The sequence below is a fragment of the Lagopus muta genome, chromosome 6 (assembly GCF_023343835.1).
Source record: "Lagopus muta isolate bLagMut1 chromosome 6, bLagMut1 primary, whole genome shotgun sequence".
Lineage (NCBI taxonomy): Eukaryota > Metazoa > Chordata > Aves > Galliformes > Phasianidae > Lagopus > Lagopus muta.
The window spans coordinates 8,265,785-8,287,866 of NC_064438.1; the positions used below are offsets into that span (position 1 = coordinate 8,265,785).

Here is a 22,082-nt window from a genome sequence, read left to right on the forward strand (position 1 = left end):
GATAACACTATTGAAGACTTCACTGATGTGCTCTAACTGCAGTAGGTTTGCTACCAGATGTGGAGCTGTAACACTGAAGTATAAAGATAGGAAACAGGGAAATAAATGATGCTACAGAAAAATGTTAATTGCAGATCAAGCAGAACAATTAACTTATATGATGGAGCTGAATTAGTTTATTCTGACAACATTTAGCCTTTTATAAAGTTTAAAAATGTTCACTGACTTGTCTGTCTTGCAACTTCTGTAGTTCTTAAATATTTTTCCTTAACATGTGGACGTGTTACATTCACATTCAAATGCCTTAAGTTTTATTATCTAATTTCCAAAGAAGTTTTGTCATGCTAGCCTCCCTCAGCATTTTGCTGGGAAATGTTTGTATTTGGCCCACATTTCAGTTGGTTTTCACAGAGGCTTAGAAGACCGAGGAAACTGCTTTTTGAGCTTCATTGGCAGAGTTTGTACCGCAGCTTCACGGGCTTTTGTATGTGTTTGAGTATCCATGGTTCTTTCTGTTCTGATGGAGTACCAACTGATGGAAAGGAAGAGGCCATTCTGCCTTTTGGCAGGACAGTTGTTTGCCTTCTCTCTTGAATTCTGGGTCTTACTGTTTGCTTAAAAATGGCAACCCCAAACCCAAGTCAAGTCATCCTACTTTTATTTCTGATGAGATATTGAAAGATACATTTGGGATATTGTGGAGGGTGGAAGCTAATGTATGCTTCATAGCAGTGAGTCCTGCAAGCTGCTGTGCTTTCTGCACGCAAACAGGATAGCCTTAGTGCTATAAGAAAACAGTCTCCTTCTTGCTGCAGAAGTCCTTATTTAATAGGAACAGAAAATATTCAACTACCATATACCTTCACTCCAACCAGCATGATTTCACGTTGAGAGGAATTTTTTTCCCCCTCTCCTGGCATACTTCAAAAAGTAGTAAATGTAAGACATGAGGTGGAGAAGCATGAATATACTGAGGTAAATTGGGACTTACTGGTACTGTCACCGATCCCGAAGCAAATTCTGGACAGGATGTGCTGTGATGGAGTGTATTCTCGTGGAAGTGATGAGGCTCGCTGCTGTGGATGCAGGCAGTAGTGGGCTATGAATAATATAAGCCCCGCGTGGGGTGGGGGAACAGACAGCAGGCGGATCAAAGGCAAAGCTGTTCTAACAGCTGGGTGGTCGCTGGCTGGCTGGAGCTATGGAACCAGTAGCTCGGATGAGCCATAGGAATTCCTACAGTTTCGCCCCCTCGGGGCAAATGGATGACTGTGTGATCATATATCTTAATGATACCGGCTGCTCTCGCTAGGCAAGCGGCACAGCACGCACCTAGCAGCAAAACGGGAGCTGCCCGCTGTTTCCCTGCCCGCTGTTTCCCATCTAGTCTACCGACTCTTTGCAGGCGGCTCCCGAAATAGCGCGACAGCAGCCGTCCCCGCGTGTGCGCGCGTGTGTGTATGTGTGCGTGTGTATGTGTGTGTGTGCGCGTGTGCGTGTGTATGGAGAGCAGGTGGGCCCCGCTGTAACCCCGCCCGCGCGGCTCCCCGGCGGCCATACAGCGATGGCAGCAGCCGCCGTGCCGGAGCGGGCTCCTTATTGGAGGAGGGGGCTGTCAATCCGCGGCCGAGCAAGCCCCGCTCTTCGGCGAGCCGCTTCCCTGGTCTGATTCTGGAGCTGCGGCCGGTCGCGATGGGAAGCGGCGTCGGAGGGAACAAAGTTTGCAACATTTGGGCACTCGGCTGCTTGCGGCCGTGATGCTCGCGGTGGGAATCGGTGCCTGAGGGAGCGGCGGCAGCCGGGCGGTCGGCACGCCCTGCTCTCTGCCGCCGATGCCGCTAGCGCAAAGTTATTTAGCGCTATTTTCGTGTGCTAAAATCCTGGATTCTAATTACCAGCCCTCCCCGCCCCCACCTCTCCTCCTAGGTAGGCGACAAATATTTTTCTTCTGTGGATCGCAGAACTTTTGGCGTGGAAATTTACTGACTTCTGAGAGGTCACCGTTTCGGGGAAAGGGGGAAAGGATTTGTTTTCATCGCAGTTGATTTTATTTTATTTTATTTTGGATCGCAGGATTTTTGGAGCTATATGGAGCGATCTCAGGATGGTGTGCACCAGGAAAACCAAAACTTTAGTGTCCACTTGCGTGATTTTGAGTGGAATGACTAACATCGTCTGCCTGCTGTACGTGGGCTGGGTCACCAACTACATCGCCAGCGTTTATGTGAAAGTGCAAGAGCCGATCTCAGAAAAAAAGTTAGAGGAAAGCAAAGAGGACACTTTACGGATTATAGAAAGGCTGGACCATTTGGAAAATGTCATCAAGCAGCACATACAAGGTACCACCTTACTCCTAATCCCCGCGTTGCTTTCCCCCTCGCCCCACCCCGTTGTTTTCAGTGTGCGGTCTCCCATGCCCTCCCGCCGCGTTCGGGCAGCGTCTGTGTGTGCGAGGCGAGGCGGTCGTGCGGCGAGCGGAGGAGAACCGCTCCTCTGGCCGGAAGCGGCCGGGGCTCCGCTCTGTGTGTGTGGCGGTGCCCGGCGCGGGGGTACGGCCCGCACTGCCGCTCCGCCCGGGGCTGCCAGCGGGAAGGCGCCTTCACCCCGTTGGGAGTGGGTGCGAGGTGCAGGGGGAGCATCTTCTCATCTTGCTGTCATCGCTCTGCAGTTGTGATTTTTCTTTTCCAAAAGGCGAATGCAGTTCTTATTCTCCTCCCGTGTGAGCGTGTGCGTGTGTCCGGCTGCGCTCCGGGTTCTCCACTAGTGCTGCTGTAGCGCCTGGGGCCGCTCGGGGTTTTAACTGGGACAGTCTCTCGCTTGTGGAATGCCTTTTTAGTTTAATCTCCTTTCAAAGCGAGCTTTGGGAGACGAGTTGAGGTAGGCAAGTGGTGGGGGAGATGATGCTGATAATTTCCTGAGAGCTTTGGGGCTTTTACATGACTTTGCTGGGCGATGTTTAGATATTGTATCATTGGCTTGGTGTTGTACAGTCGCCCTGTCTGCTCAGTGTGTTGGAAAGTAAGAAGGGTGGAGGGTGAATGTGAGCTCCAGAGGGACCATCTTTTTATATTTCTGCAGAACCTCTCCTGAAGGTTCAAATCCCTCCTAAATCTGCAAAGGCAGAAGCAAACCACACGGTAAAGGATACCTGACACCAGTGCACAAAAGTTCACCTGCCTCCGGGCTGCTTTGGCCAACTGGTTTTCTGGCAGCCTTGAGAAGGGTGGAGCGGGCAGGCTGGCTGTTCCCTTGTGAACAGGGCTTCCACTTAGTGCTGCAAATTGTATTAATGCACTTCTTAAAATATGATGCATTACGGTTCATGTTGCCTGTGCCTTCATTTCTCAGGTAGTCCTACAATTTTGGGTAAATTACTAAAAAAAGAAACAACAACAGAAGAACACTAAAAAACAATAACATTCATGGTGTTGTGTGTGTGGGGGGGAGGAAGGGGGAGTAGGATGAGCTATAGCAGTACCTGCAAGTTTAATTTTCTCTCATACTCTCAAGTTTATTTTCTTGAACCCTGAAGTTGATTTTAAAAAGGAAAAAAATAAATAAATATCTGTGTGTGTGCCAGTGGAGTGCACTGTGGAAGCATGTATGAAAGCAGCAGTTTTTCCATGGTTATAGAGAGAAAATTCATTGGCTTTCTGTATAGAGTTAGAGCATAATTCTGTTTTGTTGTTGTGAAGCTCTGATAGCTTTATTTCAAAGAAAATCACAGTCTCCGTATCAGCGTGTCACTTGGAACAGTGATTCTTCTCAGAGTCTTGGAGAAAGGGATACTTAAATCAGGAGAGGGTGTAGTGTTGAAATAGAGCATAAACATGATTACTGACTTTCTCTGACTATGTAAAAAACAAACCAGGAAATATTTCCCTTGAACCTTTGCATGAATGTTGAAGAGAATCTTCTAAAAATATGTAAGTGAACAGCTTGGTAATAAGTATGAAAGAATAGTTGGGGGCAGGAGGGGAAGGGGATGGAATTTACCAAGTTATCCTACCGTATTGAAAACACTTCTAAAAGTAAATAAATATATCTGTCTGTTATCCCTTGGCTGAGTTCCTGTGCTTGTACTTTTGCGAATCATAGACTGAGGTTCACAAGAAATTTATCTGCCAGAGATAGCAGAATAAGATGTTAACTTAATTGGGTTTTGCTTCAGTGTTATGAGATGCTCTGACTTCTGGGTCACGTTGCAAAATTCACTGAAGTCATTGGAAGGAGTACTTCAAGCACATCAGCTTGACAGTCACGTTTAAGAAATTACAAGTTTGGGACTCGTTGTCATAAGTTGTGTAAATCAGCTGTTATGATGGTTGTGAATCAGATAATGAGAAGTAGCTGTAGTTTGCTGCAAAGGTTTTGCTTGTACCACTTTTTTTTTTTAATGTTGGAGGAAGGTGTCAATAGCTCAGATGTTCTGCAGTGCTGAACAGGCACAGAATTAGCAAGGGTAATAGAATCACATTCTTTGGGATATCCTGCAAATACAAGCAAGCTCTAACTGCAGCATTTTACACATGAGGTTACTTTAATATTAATTTTTAATTTGTTTTCTGATTGAATTGTTTAATTAGATGGCATCTGGGAATTCTTGTAGCATATGCATTACAATCTTAGGATATTGTATCATCTGTCCCAAAACGACAAGGAATAAGAGGTGGCTGCATATAAAACAATTTTTAAAGTAAATACTTTTTAAGACATAAAAATAAATATATTTTAAGACATTTTCATGGTGAGAAAATGCCATGACTAATATGTATGCCCCATATTCAGAAAGGACAGAATGGAGAAGGAACTGCTGGTAATGGTATTGGCCAAGAATGGGAAATTAGGTGTAGCTACCATCTTGCATGTCTAATAGCTCTGTGTATCCCCACTTCTGCACATGTGGCAATCATTTTTCTGTGGATGTTTTCTGGGTGCTATTAATGAAATAAGAGCATGTGCTGCTAACTGTTTTCTCTGCCTTTATGGTACTTTCTTTCCTCCTTATGTATTAATTTCTGTTGTGTAGTCTATGAGCATGCTGTGCAGGAGTCATGCATTTGTATACTGACTTCCATGCTAAGCTCTGTGGGGCAGGATTGGTGGCAACTGCAGTCTGAATAGGCAATATAGACCGCAGCAAGAAGTACTCTGTGGAGTGGAAGCATGATGCTGGGACTGGTGTTTAAGCCTGGGAATCTTGAATTCTTTGCTTGTCCAGTTTACAAGATAGTTTTGGTCAAATCACTTTACCATCTTCACCATTTTACAGTGATGATGTCTTGCATATTTTTCTACAGCAGTGTGTTGTACTGACTGTGTTGTTAATTCTGTCTCAATGTTACTCAATCAGTACTTAAAATGTTTTTTCCTTGTAGCTGTAGTAGGGGGTGTACACTTTATTCTAGCAAGCAACCCGTTGAGGGAAGCTTTGTTTCCAGTGCCTTTTGAGTTTGCAAACAAGGTAGTGTTTTTTGAGATGAGTTGAGTGTGTGTGTGCAGAGGAAAATGAGGAAGAGGTCAGGTGGGTAGGTTTGTGCACAATGCCATGTTCACAAGGAACGTTCTGGTTCAGAAAAAATTCAGAAAACTCTAAACTCTAAAACTGTACCCATCTTATTCAGTGTAACAGTGCTTCAGACAGATCAAAACACATAATTCATCTTAATAATGCCTCACGTATTGGCTCTGTCAACAAAAAACTTCCCTAAGTTGTGTGAGCATTTGGAAGATTGTGTGAACAGGAGGGACGCTCTTGATCAGATGCTTATTTTTTTAACAAGGACAAGAGGAGCAGCACTAACAATAAGGTAGTAATAAATATTTTCTGCACCCTAGCTTTAGGCTGTCACAGATGATGAGTTGAACATTTTTCTTGGAAAGCTGTGCTATGGTTAAGCAGATACCTCATGCCTGCTCTCTTGTTCATCTTATGCAGTGTCATTTTATGTTTTTCAGCTTTCTAGTTTTAATCAGATGTTTACATTTCAGCATTATTTTTAAAAATTTGGACTATGAAATCAACTTTTTCACCACTTGAGGAATCTAAAGAAAATCATGAATTACATGCAATTAATAGTAGATCTAAGTTAAAGTTGCATTGCAAATACGTGGTTTATCTCTGGACCAGTTGAATTCATAGTTAAGACCAACAGATGGGTAGTAAGGCATCTGTTTTTTACTAGGAACTTCATTCCTCATCTTTGCCTTGTGCAGCATCTGTTGTCATAAATAAATGGCATGTCAACAACTGTACGCACTAACTTGGGAAATTTCATAACAGAGGAGACACAGGTTATTTCTCAGCCTGCTGCTTGGAGTGGTTTGCTGAGTGAATTTATTTCAGCTATTGTTAGTTGTCCTAATCACTCTCTTATGGTCACTTGGGAAGGCAGAGATCTCCAGGGTGTGACTCATTCCTCATTCCCTGTCTCTTGGACAAGTATTAGAATGGAAGGAGTTGTTTCAGAAATGAAGCATTGAATTTGGGAACTAATCAACCCAGACTTTTAATTTCAGCTATCTAAAGGTTTGGGTAAGTTAGTATCATGTTCAGTGTCTGCTTTTTATTTGTTTATTGGTCTCAAACATCTGCTTTGTATGGCTCTCCTTTGCAGCCTGGTTAGCTATGTTGATTCACTGAAGTCAGGCTTGTTTCGATTTGCTGGATTGCACCCTATCTCTTATTTTCATGGTAGTTTCCTTTTGGTAATTGTTAATTGTAAAATTCCCCCAGCTTATTTGTCTCAAACACAAAAACATCTAGGTATTTTTGTCATTCAGTGTGGTATATTTACTCTGAGAAAGAAATCAGCAGTAGACAGTAAGTAGCTCTGGGAACGTGGCTCTTGCTCCAATATGGAGGACCCTATGTTTACCATATATATACCAGCAAAGAGACCTACTGTCCCAGTGTAATTAATTGCAGAAGAGGGAACTACTTGGATATGTAAGACGTGCAGGATTAATCTCATTAATTTTTCTCCTTAGGCCATGACTTTCCAAGTCATTCTAGATTGTTGTATGCCAGTGCAGATTAATTTGAATTTAACTTCAGTGACTTTTCATTATTAGGGATGGATGCACTAAATAAGACGTTAACGTAGTGTTTTCAGGTAGAAGAGTCTGACTTACTTGAAGCACTGTTCAAGATTCAAATAGTTCAGGGACAATATACTCAAGAGTTAATGACATTGGTTATACTGACTGCAACTTGATAATTTAGTATTACTATTACACCCTTTCTTTTTTTTTTAATTGTGCTTTTTGAGCCAGGAAAAAAAAAAATAATTCATAGCTTTGTAGGTGGAGAGGGAAAACAAAATCTTAACAAAAAGTTAATGTATATTATATTATATCAGGAACAGAGATTGGAAACTCTGTGCTCTCTGTAAGTTCTCCTGTTGCTAAGCTGGACGGATTTGCCTTTTCAGTCTGAAACTGTTTATTTTTGTAGATGTTTGTTATCTCTGCATAATGGCACAGCTTTAGTGATGATTGGGTTGTACCATGGTCTTTGAGCAGATGATTTATGGGCTGTGCAGAGACAGTGATAGCAATTCTGCTCGAGGCTCTGGACTCAGCTCAGTGTTTCATTTATTTTGGGTAGGTATCACTCAGGGAAACATTGCTCCAGTTGACACAAAAAGCCTGCAGCGGTGCTGAGATGGAGGCTTACCTGTTTTGTGTTTCTGTTAGAATGTTACTCTCTTTTTAGTACTAATGAATGATTTTGTCTATGTGACCAAAATATAGATGAACATGTATAAAAAGAAATGTAAAGCAAGACCTACGTGAAAATGAGCTTGGCCCTAGTATCACACTCTGTCAGGGCACTACTTGGTTTAAGATAATAACCATTCTGTAATAACTGTAATAACCATTCTACCACTTGGGCATACTGTGGCCTGGGGTTACTTCTGATCTGCTGATTCGCTGTTGTTGCTTACAAAGACACGCAAAGAGAGTGGATGGAGGTGACTTCCATCAAGGCCAAAGACTCGAAAGAGCCTTCGCTTTAAGGAGCCTGAAGTTGAGGCAGCTGTATGATGAGATACAAGTGTTCTTGTTCACTAGCTCAGGAAAAGACTGCTACATCTATACAATAGGTATTCGTTGTTTCTACAGTCAAGAGGATGAAGTTGTTGCCTCCCTATCTAATATTACTTCTGTCATTGGCAAGGACACGATTTAATTCTTGTTTGAGGAAAGCTCTTATTGTTGACTTTATACTGTAAAAACATACTTGCTATCCATCTGAATTGTCTGAAGTGGGGTACATAAAGAAAATACTAGGGTTTTAAAAAGTGAATGCTCTTTCAGATATTGAGACAGCTGTGGCAGTGGTGAAAATGGCTGGGCTGCTTCCCCAAGGGTACCAGAAAATCTTCAGTTGCCATTAGAATGACCCAAGAATTTGTTATTCAACTGTTAACTGTGTGGAGTATGACAGGATGTAGCAGTGTATGAATCATCTCTAGGTGGTTAACAGCGATAAGATTATGTTGTTAGATGTGCTTGGCTCAGACTGGACCTCGTGCAGAGTGCTGTGATGTTTTCAGATTGCTCTCCAGTTTGGAGCAGATACTGTGTGACTACTGAGAATAGGTGAAGTAATTTACTGATCTGTAACTGACAAACCCACTTCTAATGAAATGAAATTTCGTTCTAATGCAGAAGTGAAAAATCAGTTTTTATCTTGTAATGCCTTCACTGCAACAAATTCTTTTGCTTGATAGACTGTTTTTCCTATCATTTCCCTTATTGGTTTGAATTTAAAATAGTTTTCTGATCTTTCTTGTTTTTTTTTTTCCACAAAACTATGTAGAGACCAGTACTACTCCCATCATCTTTTGAGGAACCTTTCTGTGCTGCCCTTGGTATTCCACTGCTATCTCCATGGTCCCTCTTTAGCAAATTTTGGGCTTCTTTCCTGAGGTCTTAAGAAATAGCTCATTAACAGGCTGTGTGCTTGGATGGTTTGGACAAACACAGAAATTGGCAGTTATCTGAAACTTAGTGCTTTGTCTTTATGCTGCTACCGCTACATCTATTCTTTGTACAGTTATACAATTATACAGTTCTACTGGGCAGATGTGTTCTCTGTGCAATAGCATTTTTTTTTTCTGTTTTCTTCGTTACTTTTCTCTGCTTGACTGATGTTTTCTAACAAATGCTATTTATGGCATGATATCCTGAGTTTCTTGAGGCAAATATTTAGGAGCCAAACACACATCTGTAATTATTATAGCTCTTCAGTGCCTCCTCTATTTGGCTTTTAAAATAAACGAATGAGAATATTCTCTTTGCTTTTTTTTTTTAAATATGGAGATGGAAGGCCCAAGTTGCTGCCTTGAAATTCTCAGCCTTTATAATGCCAGACTTTGTCTTTTCAAGTCTGTAATGAATTCTTACTATTTCCTCTACTGAAATTATGTGAAACTTAATATATTATTTCTATTACAATAGCACTGTGGCAGATGGTCGATATCTCAGCTGTCTTGCAGTCAGCACTGTGTACAAAGGTGTAGTGGAACGGGTGCCTTGAAGAGATTCTAGTCTCTGTGGATGAAAGTCAGCAGGAGCTAAGGCAGAGAAGATGAATATAGAGAACTAATATGGCAGATTGATTCAGATAATTGGTGACAGGTTTGAATCACTGCCTGAGTTGCTTTAATGACTCAAACAAAAGGACTTCTCTTATCCCACTTGTAGTAGCTCAGAGAGAGCATATGAATCCCACTCCCAACTGTGGCACTGTTGGGCAGTAGCCATGTCTGCTCTCCTGCTGTAGGTCTGGGCCTGACTGATATTAATTTGTGTTTAATGTGAGCTCTGAAGTATGAGGCAAATATCTTTTCCAACATGTATGTTATAATAAGCATACCTAAAATAGCACATAATTGTATAATCCTCTGCTTGGTTCATTTGGAAATCTGTGTTCTCGGTGACTTTGTTAGTAATGTGGGACAGAGTATGAAAATCCTATTATAGCTTTTTTTTCACTTGTCTAAATTTCCTCCCATGTTTTAAATGTGAATGTTTGGATTTTTCCTTTATTGGAGCTGTCACAGGTGATCTCTGAGAAAAGAGGATTTTTATAAGCAGCTTTCTGAACAGTGTAAGAAAAAGTGAGAGTATTTCTTTTTTTTTTTTTTCTTTTTTTTTTTTCTTTCTTCATCATAGTTAATACGGATAATATTCATAGACAGAAGGCAATTGTGGACTTGACTTCAGGAAGATAATACAGATTTTTAGGCCGGAAAAAGAACTGTGTCTGTTACCTGGATCTACCTAGGGATCTGTTTCATGAATCATCCAAGTAATGCAGTGAATTACTGGTCCCCACTTTTGTGGTGGATTCACATTCCTTTGAAGCTTTTCTTTCTGCATCAAGTCATGACTTGCCAAAGGCTTTGCAAGGTGGTTTGGCACGCTGCAGGTAAAAAGGCTGTCAGATAAACTTCTCCAGCAGAGCACTCAGTGAGTTTGTACCTATCCATTATAGAATTATAATGGCAGTAGCTATGGATAGAGAAAACACCTTTCAGGATTCCTGTGTGTGCAGGATAAATAGAACTTGCAAAAGGGCGCACAGCATAGTTCTGAAGATGGTGTTGTTCTATCTGTTTTTCTCGGAGGTATTTTTAATTTAACCATCTGTCTATTGCATGAACATGCCACATGTGAGATTGCAATAACAGCATTTCCCCCTTCAACTTGTGCTGACAGGAATGCTTTAAGCAGTTCATGAAGGGTGGGGAGAGTAGAGAGTAGTATGCTGTCATTTCTGTGGTATTTCTTATTAGATGTATTTACTTCATGTGTAACATTTTGAAGGATGGGAGGGGTTGAGGAGGAGAAAAGTACAGAAGCTGAAGGCTACTTAAGAGTATGTGTTGGTTCTATACCTTCTTACTTAATATGAAACTACTGTTAAATAGAAACTCAATAGCTTCCACTAATGTTATTGAATCTGCTGAAACAAGACATTGAGTTTCTATGGAGTTGAAGGAACAATGTGGCACTTCTGATTCTGTTCTAAAAGCCTTTGACTTTCTTTTTGCCTTCAAAACCAGCGATTCACAAATACAAGTCTTAAATTCATTTGGTCCAATTTATGTAGATACTTTAAAACAGACTATTTAATCTGAAGAATGTGTAGTCTCTTTAAGTAAAAAATATTCAGATTGTATGTGGTCAGAATTTCATAAGCAAAATACTGCTTTTGGCATGAAAATTGTATCATTATTGATTTTTCCAGCTTACTATCAGGTATTGCTTTGATATTCTTGTCTTTCAAGAGGCAGCAGTTAGCACCCTGACTTTACAACATGATGTCAGCCATAAAGGATTACGACATCATTAAACTGGGATGTAACAGATTTTAAGCTTGCATTTAGCTAATATTTTATTGTGGTTGTAAAGCTGTGTAAGTTCAAATTAAATCTCAAATTCTTAAGCTTGAAAAACAACCCACTCCACCTCCTCTTACCCCCCAAAATTAAAAAATAAAACAAATTCCAAATACATGTATGAAGCTGTTTATAATGCCAGAAAGACTAAATGAACATACGCGCTTAAAGAAGCAAGACTAGAAAAAATAGTGGCAAAATGACCAAAGACTTGCATTTGGATAGATCATTCTTGGTTGTAACTTTAATTTCTGTAAGTGCGAACTTTTGAACAGGAATGCTTTTAGGAGATATGGGTTTTCATCTTGGTAATACTGTGTTATATTTCATGTGAATACAGATCTATCAACACAGACTCATAGAATCGTTTGCTTTGGAACGGACCTTAAAGATCATCTAGTTCGAACCCCCTCCTGTAGGCAGGGACACCTCCCACTAAACCAGGTTGCTCACAGCCCCATCCAATCTGGCCTTGAACAACTCCAGGGAGGGGGCATCCACAGCCTCTCTGGGCAATCTGTTCCAGTGCATCACCACCCTCACAGTAAAGAATTTCTCCATAATGTAAATGAATACAACGTATTTCTGGCAAGTTAAACGGTTAAAAAACACCTTCATAATTCTATCTTTGCATTTGAGTGAAAAGAATGCATGTAAGAAAATATGGAGATATATACACAAATGTTTGACGTATATGTTATTGCTGTGTCTGTCTATAAATGTGTGGATGGTGGAGGAGGCTACACTAGGGTCTGGGTGTCCTTTGTTAAAGGTGGGAAGGATCTGCACCACTGTCTGTTTTGAGCTGACATGAAGGAGTCTGTAAGTGGTAATAGAGCCACTGAAGCAAGAACTTAATTAGAGAAAGTGGGAGCATGTTTGCACAGTACCTCAGTGCAGTGGCAGTGTGAACAGACTTCTGTAGCCTGGGAAAGCAAAGGATAGAGATATTGCCTGAAGTGTGTTAGAGTCAGGTTTTCCGTTGTTACTCTTCCCTACAGTAACTGCTTAATTAGCTGATGGATAGAGCAAAGCCTCCGTGTTGCACTACTTATTAGCAGCGGCCTGTTGCAGGATGATTGACTGCTGCAGGGTTGTAGAGTGAATTGAGAGCCACGTTTATTGATTTCTTATTTCAAGAAGTAAGCAAAAGTAGAGCTTCTTACACTGCAAGTCTAGTTCTTGAGAGTAAATTTGAAATCATTCAGCCTTGGATTATCTTCTTATAATTAAGAAATAATTCTTGGAGATGTTGTAAATTTATGAAAGAGGAAAAATCCTCGTTGTGAGGAAGCTGGGAGAGTTGAAAACACAGAAAAGGAAGTGTAATATAGTTGTAAGGTTTGAAACAATTCTTTGGCTGCTTACAGTAAGAATATGTCAACGTGTTTTTGTCTGCTTGACAATATGCAGGAAATGCCTTTGATTTTTGTAAAATTGCATGTAATTTCTCAACTTTTTTTGATTCTATTGATTAAAGCTTTTCTGCCCTCACAGAGCCATTAAGCGATGAACTGTCTACTTAAAAGAGACTGGCAGTGTACCCAAAAATTAATAAAAATCAAAGTTTAGTCTAATATATTTCAAAGAATGTTCTTACCTGTGTTTTGAAATGAAGAGGAAAACGAAAGTTTCTGACACAGTGTTGTAAAAGTTGGCTATTCCTGGACAAAACCATTATTGTCTTTGTAAGGTAGGGAAGGAGTCATTCACACTCAGCAAAAAAGGCACACAGGGTCCGGACTACACAGTATAAAAGTTTCTTTACAAACTCTGTTGCATGTGGTTGTGTGTTTTTCACTTGTATGGGTAGTACAGGGATTGATGCCTAATCAGGCATTTAGCCCTGATTGCTGCTTTGCAATCAGTGGTGAAACGCTGATCACAGTCACTAACCCTATGGACTGAAGTGTAGTTAGAGTAGGCCTCATTCCCACCCCTCTTCCTTCCCTGCTCAAATTCTGATAACATAGTAGGTGGTAAATACAAAACTGGCACAATCCTTGATCTGTAATGAATAAAATAATTCTCATCATCACCAATGATTTTTTTAAAAATCATTCTTCATTATCTTCCTTAGCAATGAGTGGCTGCGCTGAAGCTTTCATATGAAGTCTCCAACGAGAGAGAAAATTCAAATCTTGTAGGGACTGTTGTGTCTTAAGGTTTTTACCTCATGTTTAAAACCAGCTATTGAGGAAGACAAAACGTTTTTGTTTTATTTTCACACAACAGAAGCTTCCTGGACTGAGTTATCAGTTATTATGAATGTACCTGAAATTCTTGCTCTAAGTTCTTTCTACTGAGCTAATGTAAATTATTGTCATTGCTATGCCACAGTAATTCATACTTTTGAGATGTTGGGAGGCTTCAAAGTTAGAGGGATGATTAGTGCAGAACTGATTTTTGTTCATTTTTAAATAGTAATTTCCTCCGTCTGTTTAATCCAGAGCCTCAGAATTCTGCCCTGGCTATCCAGAGACCAGGTTGGTATCAGAAAGGTTGTATTGTATTTGCTTGTGCCTATGGTGATACAAAAAGAGCAGCTCCAAGTGTACAACTGGGCAACTGGGGCTGAAGCATAAATAAGAAGATGAGAAGGAAGAATTAAAGTATCATCAAGTATAAAAGGTAATATAATTATTATATGGGTTATATAAAATAGTGTGTCAATTACAGGCAGTGACAAATACTTGGCAGTGTGCTCTCTGCCTTGTGCCTATTTTTAAAACTTACACTTGGATATCTAGCTAGCAAGGCTGTTGTTGCATGTGTCAATATATGGCTGCATAACTGTCTGGCTGTTTTTGACAATGAACATAGCACAAACAATATAAAACTTTTAACCACAACGACAAATTGTGACAGTGCGAAGCCCATCAGGAAAAAAAAGTGATGAGATGATAAGGTAGGCTGTAGCAGCATAACTTTGCTATATTAAGTTAATAGAAAGAATACATTTTTGCTTTAAAAAAAAATCATTTTTAATGTATCTCTTTTACTCTCTATTTAATGTTCATGCACCAGATTTATTAAGGATGACTAGTAATTTGCCTTTCTGCTGTTTGATGAGAACAGATGTTATTTTCTCCTAACTCCCACGCACCTGGAACTGGCAAAATTCCCTAGGCTCATTCAATTATCATTCAACAAGCAGGGCTTATTCAAGCAATTTACCTACAAGGGCCAATTCAATGCAAGGTGGAAAAAAAAAAATACCCTTTCCACTGAGTTTAAAGTAAACTCTGGAAAAATCCACCTCACTTCACTAAAATAAGTATTATTTCTTTACATATTTAAGGTCTTTTCCAACTTGAGTGAATCTATGATTAAAAAAAAGTAAGAGAGGCAATATTAATATGTAAAGTGTATATTAATTTATACATTTTCAAGACCCAGTTTTCAAGATAATAAACTACAAGTTTTAGTTGTTTCTTAAGAAGGAAAATAAACCAAAGCTCCCTCTTGCAGGGCGTTTATGTTCACTCAACTGTGCACCTGTATAAATACAGTGATTTGTTTGTTTGTTTGTTTTGAAGACTTTTTTTCAAAATGACTGCCCTACTCTAAACCTTGTGGACCTATATGTAGCAAGTTAAGAGTTTTCAGTTTTTGGATGTGAGGAACCTGTGTATAGAAGGGTTAAGAAAGGATAAGTTCAGCCATTGGGTGTTTCATCCAAATGCATTGGAGTTTCTATACTGCCTGTCTCTTTGAAGGGAAGATTAAACAAGGAGATCCTTATGGTTTCACTCGGCAGGTACCTCAGCACTACATGGTCATTCATTTGTTCCCCCCACGCCCAGTGAGATGAGGGAAAGAATCTGAAAACAGTGAAAAATAGAACTTGTGAGATGAGACAAAAACTGTTTTCTAAGACAGGAAAGGAAAAAAGGATATTAGTTATGATAATTACTGCAAACAAGTGATGCCCGGCTTGTCCCCATGCCCCACTTAGCAACAACTAAAAATATTGTTGTATTATTGGCATTATTTTTCTTCTAATGTCAAGACACTGTGAAGAAAAAAATCAATTCTGTTCCAGCTGAAACCAGGAAGGAGATTTTGAAAGACGTCTAAATGGCTGTCAGAAAGATGTGTTAAAACATATAATAAGCCAAATCTTGATGACAGCTCGTAACATCAAAAAGCTTAAGTGGGAATGAAGATTCAATTTCCCCCATCATCTTTGCCCGCTTTATTTACCAGAACTCAGAAGCAGTGGTTACACCTTGCATGTGATGGCAGACTTCTTCTGTGGTGTTGAAGGATCACGTCAAAGGAACCTGAACAATGATCTTTTTATAGTATTGACTTTTAATGGAACATCTTTCTGTGAATCTTTTGTGCAAATTAATTTTAATTCTTCTATGTATTTTCTTTATTTCTAATGATTACTTTCAAATCAGAGAAATCCAAAATAGTGAGATCTCTGTTCTGTTCACAAAGATAAGCAGGCTGTATACATACGCAGGCTGTTTTTTGGTACCTTCTCTTCCAGACAAAATATCTGAACTCTCTGAAGTAATATAATGTAAGAAAAATCTGCTCCTTCTTATTCTGTTATTCTTTGCCATGTAGAGCTGGGTGCTGCTTAACCTGCAAGCTGCTGGTATTCTAAAATGGGAGAAAGGGAAAGGATAGATGTGGGTTCATTTGGAGCCACGCTTTATGTGCCAGTGAGCGCAGTTGTCCATTTTCCCTGCACACCATTAAAGATGATGAACTCATTTATGCATAAATGAACCAGTTGACTTTATTTTGATATTGTCAAATAAATTTGTCTGGGTTGTATGCATATAGTTCTCCACACTTGTGCGAGTTGAATTTGGAGTTTGTTAATATTAATTGTTTTAATTACAATTCTAAACTCCTGTTTCTTTATTTGAAGACAAGGTTATTTTCTCTATGCTTTTGCTGTAACTCGCTTTCCAGAAGTGTGAAAGCAGTCTGTTTATCCAGCAGTCTTTCTTTCTGCTTCTGGAAGAATGCTATTCTTTGAGTACCTCACTCAGTCTTTAAGCTCTTCATAGGCATCCTCTTCAACAAATACTTCAAGGTCTGACTGCAAGTTGTTTTCCCAGTTATTCGGTGTATACAACTTCATGAATTAATTTATGTTTTAAATTGGCTTTTGATTGTCTTGACATGTTTCAATACAGTCTTTTGCCTGACACAAAAAGGTGTAGTCAAATCAACAGACAGTGTAAGTAAAAAACCTTGCAAATTAGAGACGATGACAAAACTCACAGCTGTCAGAGAAGCAGGCTTTCAGTATAATATTTTTCAAAAGCCTGTAAATCTCATTTCCATAGGTCACTTAGATTCTATTCAATTTTTTTTTCTTCAAGTCACTTTGAGGCCTCACTTACTGAATTTCCTTTAGTGCATGCTATCTTTACACACGCATAGAAAAATTGATCTCTTAAATTGCTTAAGGCATACTTCGGAATTTTTCCATGTGCATTCCTGGTGTTAAAATTCAGATGAGAGAGACTGGGTGGTTATACCATTTTCAGTACTGTTCTTTCCTATCTAATTGAATCATAGAATCATTTGAGGTTGAAAAGACCACTACATTCACTACATTCACCTAGATCAACCATCAATCCACCACAATCATGGCTGCTAAATCATGTCACTTGGTGTGACATTGACTCTTTTCCTGAAAACTGCCGGGTACTGTGACTCTTCCACCTCCCTGGGCAGCCTGTTCCAACACCTCACCACTCTTTCTAAGAAGTTGTTGTGCTTCATATCCACTCTAAACCCCCCCTGGTGCGATTTAAGACCATTACCTCTCGTCATATTGCTAGTTACCCAGGAAAAGAGGCCAATGCCCAACTCACTAGCCTCCTTTGAGGTAATTGTAGGAAGTGATAAGGTCTCCTCTGAGGTTCTTCCAGCTCCTCCAGGCTGAACGATCCCAGTTCTCTCAGCTGCTCCTCAGAAGTCTTGTGTTCCATATGCTTCACCAGCTTCCTTGCCCTTCTTTGGACACGCTCCAGGGTCTCAATGACTTTATTGTAGTGAGGGGCCCAAAACTAAACACAGCATTCAAAGTGCGGCCTCACCAGTGCAAAGTACATAGGACTGATCACCTCCCTGCTGACAACACTACTGCTGATACAAGCTAGGATGACATTGGCCTTCTTGCCTACTTGGGTGCACAGCTGGCTCATGTTCATTCATGTTAGTTTTTCCTCTTTGCAGCTTAAGTACATATGTATTTGCAGACATGTGCATATAAATATATTTGCATATAATTATACTTCAAGAAATTAAACAAAATTAAAAAACCATTCTTAGGTTGTTGACATTTCCTTGGACAACTGTGATTTCACAGAATACTAGATTTTAGAGCTCTTCTACTGTTTAGTAACACAATGACAAATTTGCTGTTTATAGAAGGGTATTTGGTTTTCTCTGGTCTTCTCATTCAGCATTTGAATGTCAGTCTAAAAAGAGAGATGCAATTTCCCTGTCACCTAAGGTAGGCTTTTCTTCTTTGAAGTTGCTGGCTATCAGTAGTCTAGCTGGCCTACAGTTGGCCAGACTGTTTACTTTCCTCTGTCTCAGCAGTTACCTGAACTGTGACTCACTAGTGGTTAAATTTACCATGCTAGCTCAGTCTTGTGTTTCTCTAGAGCATTGTGCTACATATTGTTGCTTTCTTGGACCAATCAAATGCCTGTGCCAGCAGCACGTTATAATTCTGTTATGTCATTTGGGCGTGTCTGTCCAGATTCACGTTCACCACTTGTTTGTTTGCTGAGCATAGATATAACCTTTCTAATCTTTGGAAGTTGTAAATGTGCTGTGTTGTTATGATGTGTTGCTACTCCTACTATGAGAAATAATGGGCAAACTAATACAAAATTGAGGAGTTCATACAATAAAATTTGCTTACGTATATAATTGCTTAAAATCATTAATAGTAAGATTGATATTAAAAGGAAAAATCAAGTATCTGCTTGGTTATATCATCATCTTTCATAGAATCATGGAATGGTGTAGGTTGGAGAGGACCTCAAAGACCATCTGATTCTCTGCCAGGGGCAGGAATACCAACCACTATACTGGGTCACGTGTGAAAAGTTGATCCCCTTCCTTCTGTCTTTTACTTCTGAATCTGATTAGGAAAACTGTGTTCCTTTCAGAAGTCTACCTTTCTGGTAACTTTGGAAACTAGTAGATAAGTTGATGAGAAGTTAAAAATCTTGGAAAAAATTATATCCCTATGGTTCTCTCCTTGTGCCAGTTGAAAAGTTGCATTTATTATTATTAGCAACCAGAATATGTATATGGAAAAGAACCCCTGCTCCTCACTCCCCATAACTTCCTAGACATTGTGAAGTCTTCAAAGGAGTTCACTTAACCACAGAGGCAAGTTCACATGGAAACTGTCATTGATTCTTGGACTCATTTGGGCTCATTGACATGTCCTAGTATCTTTTCTATGCTTCTTGAAAAGAACTGCTATGCAGAAAAGGGACTATTCATTCTCCTAGTGAGACTAAACTTCATAGTTAGTACTGCAGTGCATTTGCCTTTTAAGAACTAAACTGAATTCTGATTGCAGATGGCTGAAAAACTGGGACACAGCAAAATTAGCAGCAGCGGTAATAAAAGAGATGCGTTTTGCTATCTTCATATATTCATATATTGTGAATAATTTTTTCTGAGCTGGGCATCCCTTTACCTCAGTTTCAGAATTTCCTGTGACAGTGAAGATCTACAATCGTAATGGTCTCACTGGAATTCAATAATCAGGCTAGAGCACTTTAATGTATACATATATAGCATATATTCACACAGTCTGGAAGGAGATGGGTGTTCTTAAACAGAAGATAAGATTGGGAAATGAAGAGAATCACTCTATGTAGAAAGTGTTGTGAAGTCCTTGTGAATATTTATAGTTGTGTAAAAATATATATGCTTATTTAGCAGGTATGAAACCTCAGAAGACCTAGTTCAGAAATAGAATCTTTAGATCCCTGTTCAGTGGTCTGCAGAGTATTTTTAAAAACATTTGTATAGCTTGTAGGAATTAACATTTGTAGGAATGTCCAGGTGTATCACTTAAGAAGAAAGAACTACTTCTGTGTTATGTGTGGCTTGTAAACCCTCATGGTGTGGTCCTAGACATATACCACAGATAAAAATTTCAGTGTCTGTATTCTTAGAGACCATTTCTTTCACCATCCAAGTTATGTTCATATTGTCTAGTTATGTATCGTTACCCTCTCAGAACACATGAGACTTTTTCAGATAAGGACATCGTTTTGTCTTCAGATCACTATTTCACCACTTAGATTTGTCAGTTGATTTTTGCATAATCATTCGTGCTTCTACCGGAACCTGAACTTCAGAACAAATATTCAGGTAATGTTCTTACCTTCCTTTGCTCAGGGGGTGGTTAAGAACACAAATAATGCTTGCTCCCGGCCAAGATGCAGTTAAAAAAGTTTGACATGTTATTGCCTCACCCCTGTGTTTTCTAGTTATTCTCAGCTTAAGGCTGAGCATTATAGCACATACAGGTGTTTTCAGTGAAGTCTGCATCCTCTTTGCACAGTATTTTGAGGTGTAAATATGGGCTCCTGGACAAGACCGGAGGAAGGTTATAAAACTTGCTGGATTTGCAGTATTTAGTTTGCAGAAAGCCATTCAAGGTTTCAGTCTGGAGATTCACAGAAGTTGGAGCAGACTTGTTATTGCTAATAGGGCGATCAGATCCAGGAAAATGAGCGTCTGGTGAAAGTCTGCCTCTCTGAATAGCAGGATTAATACTTATAATTAATGATTCTCCCTCCATACTGGTGTTCTTCTGCCAATAGGTGGGGATGATTTTTCTTTCGTTCTGGCACAGGTGACACATTTAGCTTGCTGAACTGATTAATATCCTCAAACAAAAGCTTCAGTGTTTACTGTTCTAGAATGAGGCTTGTCAAATCCAATCAATCATTATGTTTATGTAGCAAATTGTGTTTGAGATACATAACTGGTACATGTATTAATATTTTTATGAAACAAAACACAGAAACCTGACTATATTTGGAGACCCTTATAGTGAAGAGAGTTGCTGAAACAATGTTTGCAGCAGGAGGATGTGTTGTTACATCTTTATTAAGTGATTATTTTTCCTTTCATAATATAATTATTTCCTTGTTTCTGTTAGCACTTTTCTTTGGCAGATAATTTGTTTGTCTCCTCTTGTTCAGCGTCAAATTATAAGCTAAGTGTTCTGGTAAACTGCTAATTGACCTCATGATGGTGTGTATAACCACTGAGGATGTTCATTGAGACTGACACTCGTGTTTTTTGCTGTTACTAGGTTGGATGAGGTTACTCTTTCTTGTTTTTTTTTGGTTTTTTTTTTTTTTTTTTTTTTGCATTGGACAATTCTTAACCTTTTAAAATAACAAATAAGAATTTACAAGAAAGGCACTGTGTTTCTTTTTGAGAGCAGCTGTTCAGAAAAAGCAAGTTGCAAAATGTGGCATAGTAGGGGAAACTCTGATAAGCCATTAGTTTCTGGTGCTTTCAAATCTGCTACTTCACATTTCATTAGCAGAAGTTCAGCTAGGAAGCTGTAGAGATGTGAATTGTCTTGATGGTGACTGAAGATTCCAAAAAAAATCTATCATATGGTTGCTTTCTAAAGCATGTACTTTCTAGGATTTCCTGTACTTTAAATTTAGTGCTATAGCAAAAGTTTTAACTTGTTAGGAGGCCATAGAATCATAGAATCACTCAGGTTAGAAAAGACCTTAAAGATCATTGAGTTCCAACCATGACCTAACCATACTATCCTAACTAACAACCCTGCACTAAATCATGTCCCTGAGCACCACATCCAAACACATTTTAAACGCATCCAGGGATTGTGACCCAATCACCTCCCTGGGGAGCCTATTCCAGTGCTGAACAACCCTTTCTGTAAAGAACTTTTTTCTAATATCTAACCTAAACTTACCCTGGCACAACTTGAGGCCATTTCCCCTTGTCCTGTCACCAGTGAGAAGAGACCAGCCTCGCTCTCGCTGTGAGCATCTTTCAGATATTGAAAGAGAGCAGTAAAGTCTCCCCTCAGCCTCCTTTTCCACAGACTGAACATCCCCATTGCCTTCAGTCTCTCCTCATAGGGCATATTCTCCAAGCCCTTCACAAGCCTTGTTGCCCTTCTTTGGACCTGCTCCAGCACCTCAGTCTCCTTTCTGTACAGAGATGCCCAAAACTGAACACAGTACTTAAGGCGAGGCTTCACCAACTCCTCAAATGAAATCCAGAACTTCACAGTAAAATGAGCAGATCTTAAGAATTGTAATAGTATTATATGTGAGCAGGAATTCTTGTTCTTTAGAGCAAGTTGCTGCTTGTTGCAGTGGAATGCACTTTAATTCATGGGTTGCTAAGAATTCTCTAGGTACTTTATAACTGCCAGCAATTGTTTTTCTTTTAAGATTTGTCATTCATTAAAATCTTCAAAAGTAGTTTACTGAAATACAATTGCTGTTAAATCCTTACTGGAAGAACAAAAGGGAGAATTACTGTAGACAGCTTGGAATATTTTATAAATGACTTTAGGCTTCTAGCACTCTAAGAAACCGCAGTTTGGAAAGACTGTTAGCATTAATCTGATATGATAATGACAGATTTGAGGAG

At 39.5% G+C, this 22,082-nt stretch overlaps 1 protein-coding gene across 2 annotated transcripts in view; it reads left to right on the forward strand.

Annotated features, from left to right (window-relative positions):
• The first annotated feature begins 1,619 nt into the window (after positions 1–1,619).
• The window catches only part of GALNT18 (polypeptide N-acetylgalactosaminyltransferase 18), a 211,309-nt gene continuing 190,846 nt past the window's right edge, over positions 1,620–22,082 (forward strand). Inside the window, exons 1-2 of one of the 2 annotated variants that reach the window (XM_048949944.1) lie at positions 1,620–1,926; positions 2,074–2,339. In XM_048949944.1, coding sequence (XP_048805901.1) covers positions 2,105–2,339 — 235 coding nt within the window. In that variant the 5' untranslated portion in view covers positions 1,620–1,926; positions 2,074–2,104. Of the gene's footprint in view, positions 2,340–22,082 lie in introns of both variants that reach the window. The other variant, XM_048949945.1, reaches the window with a different exon arrangement.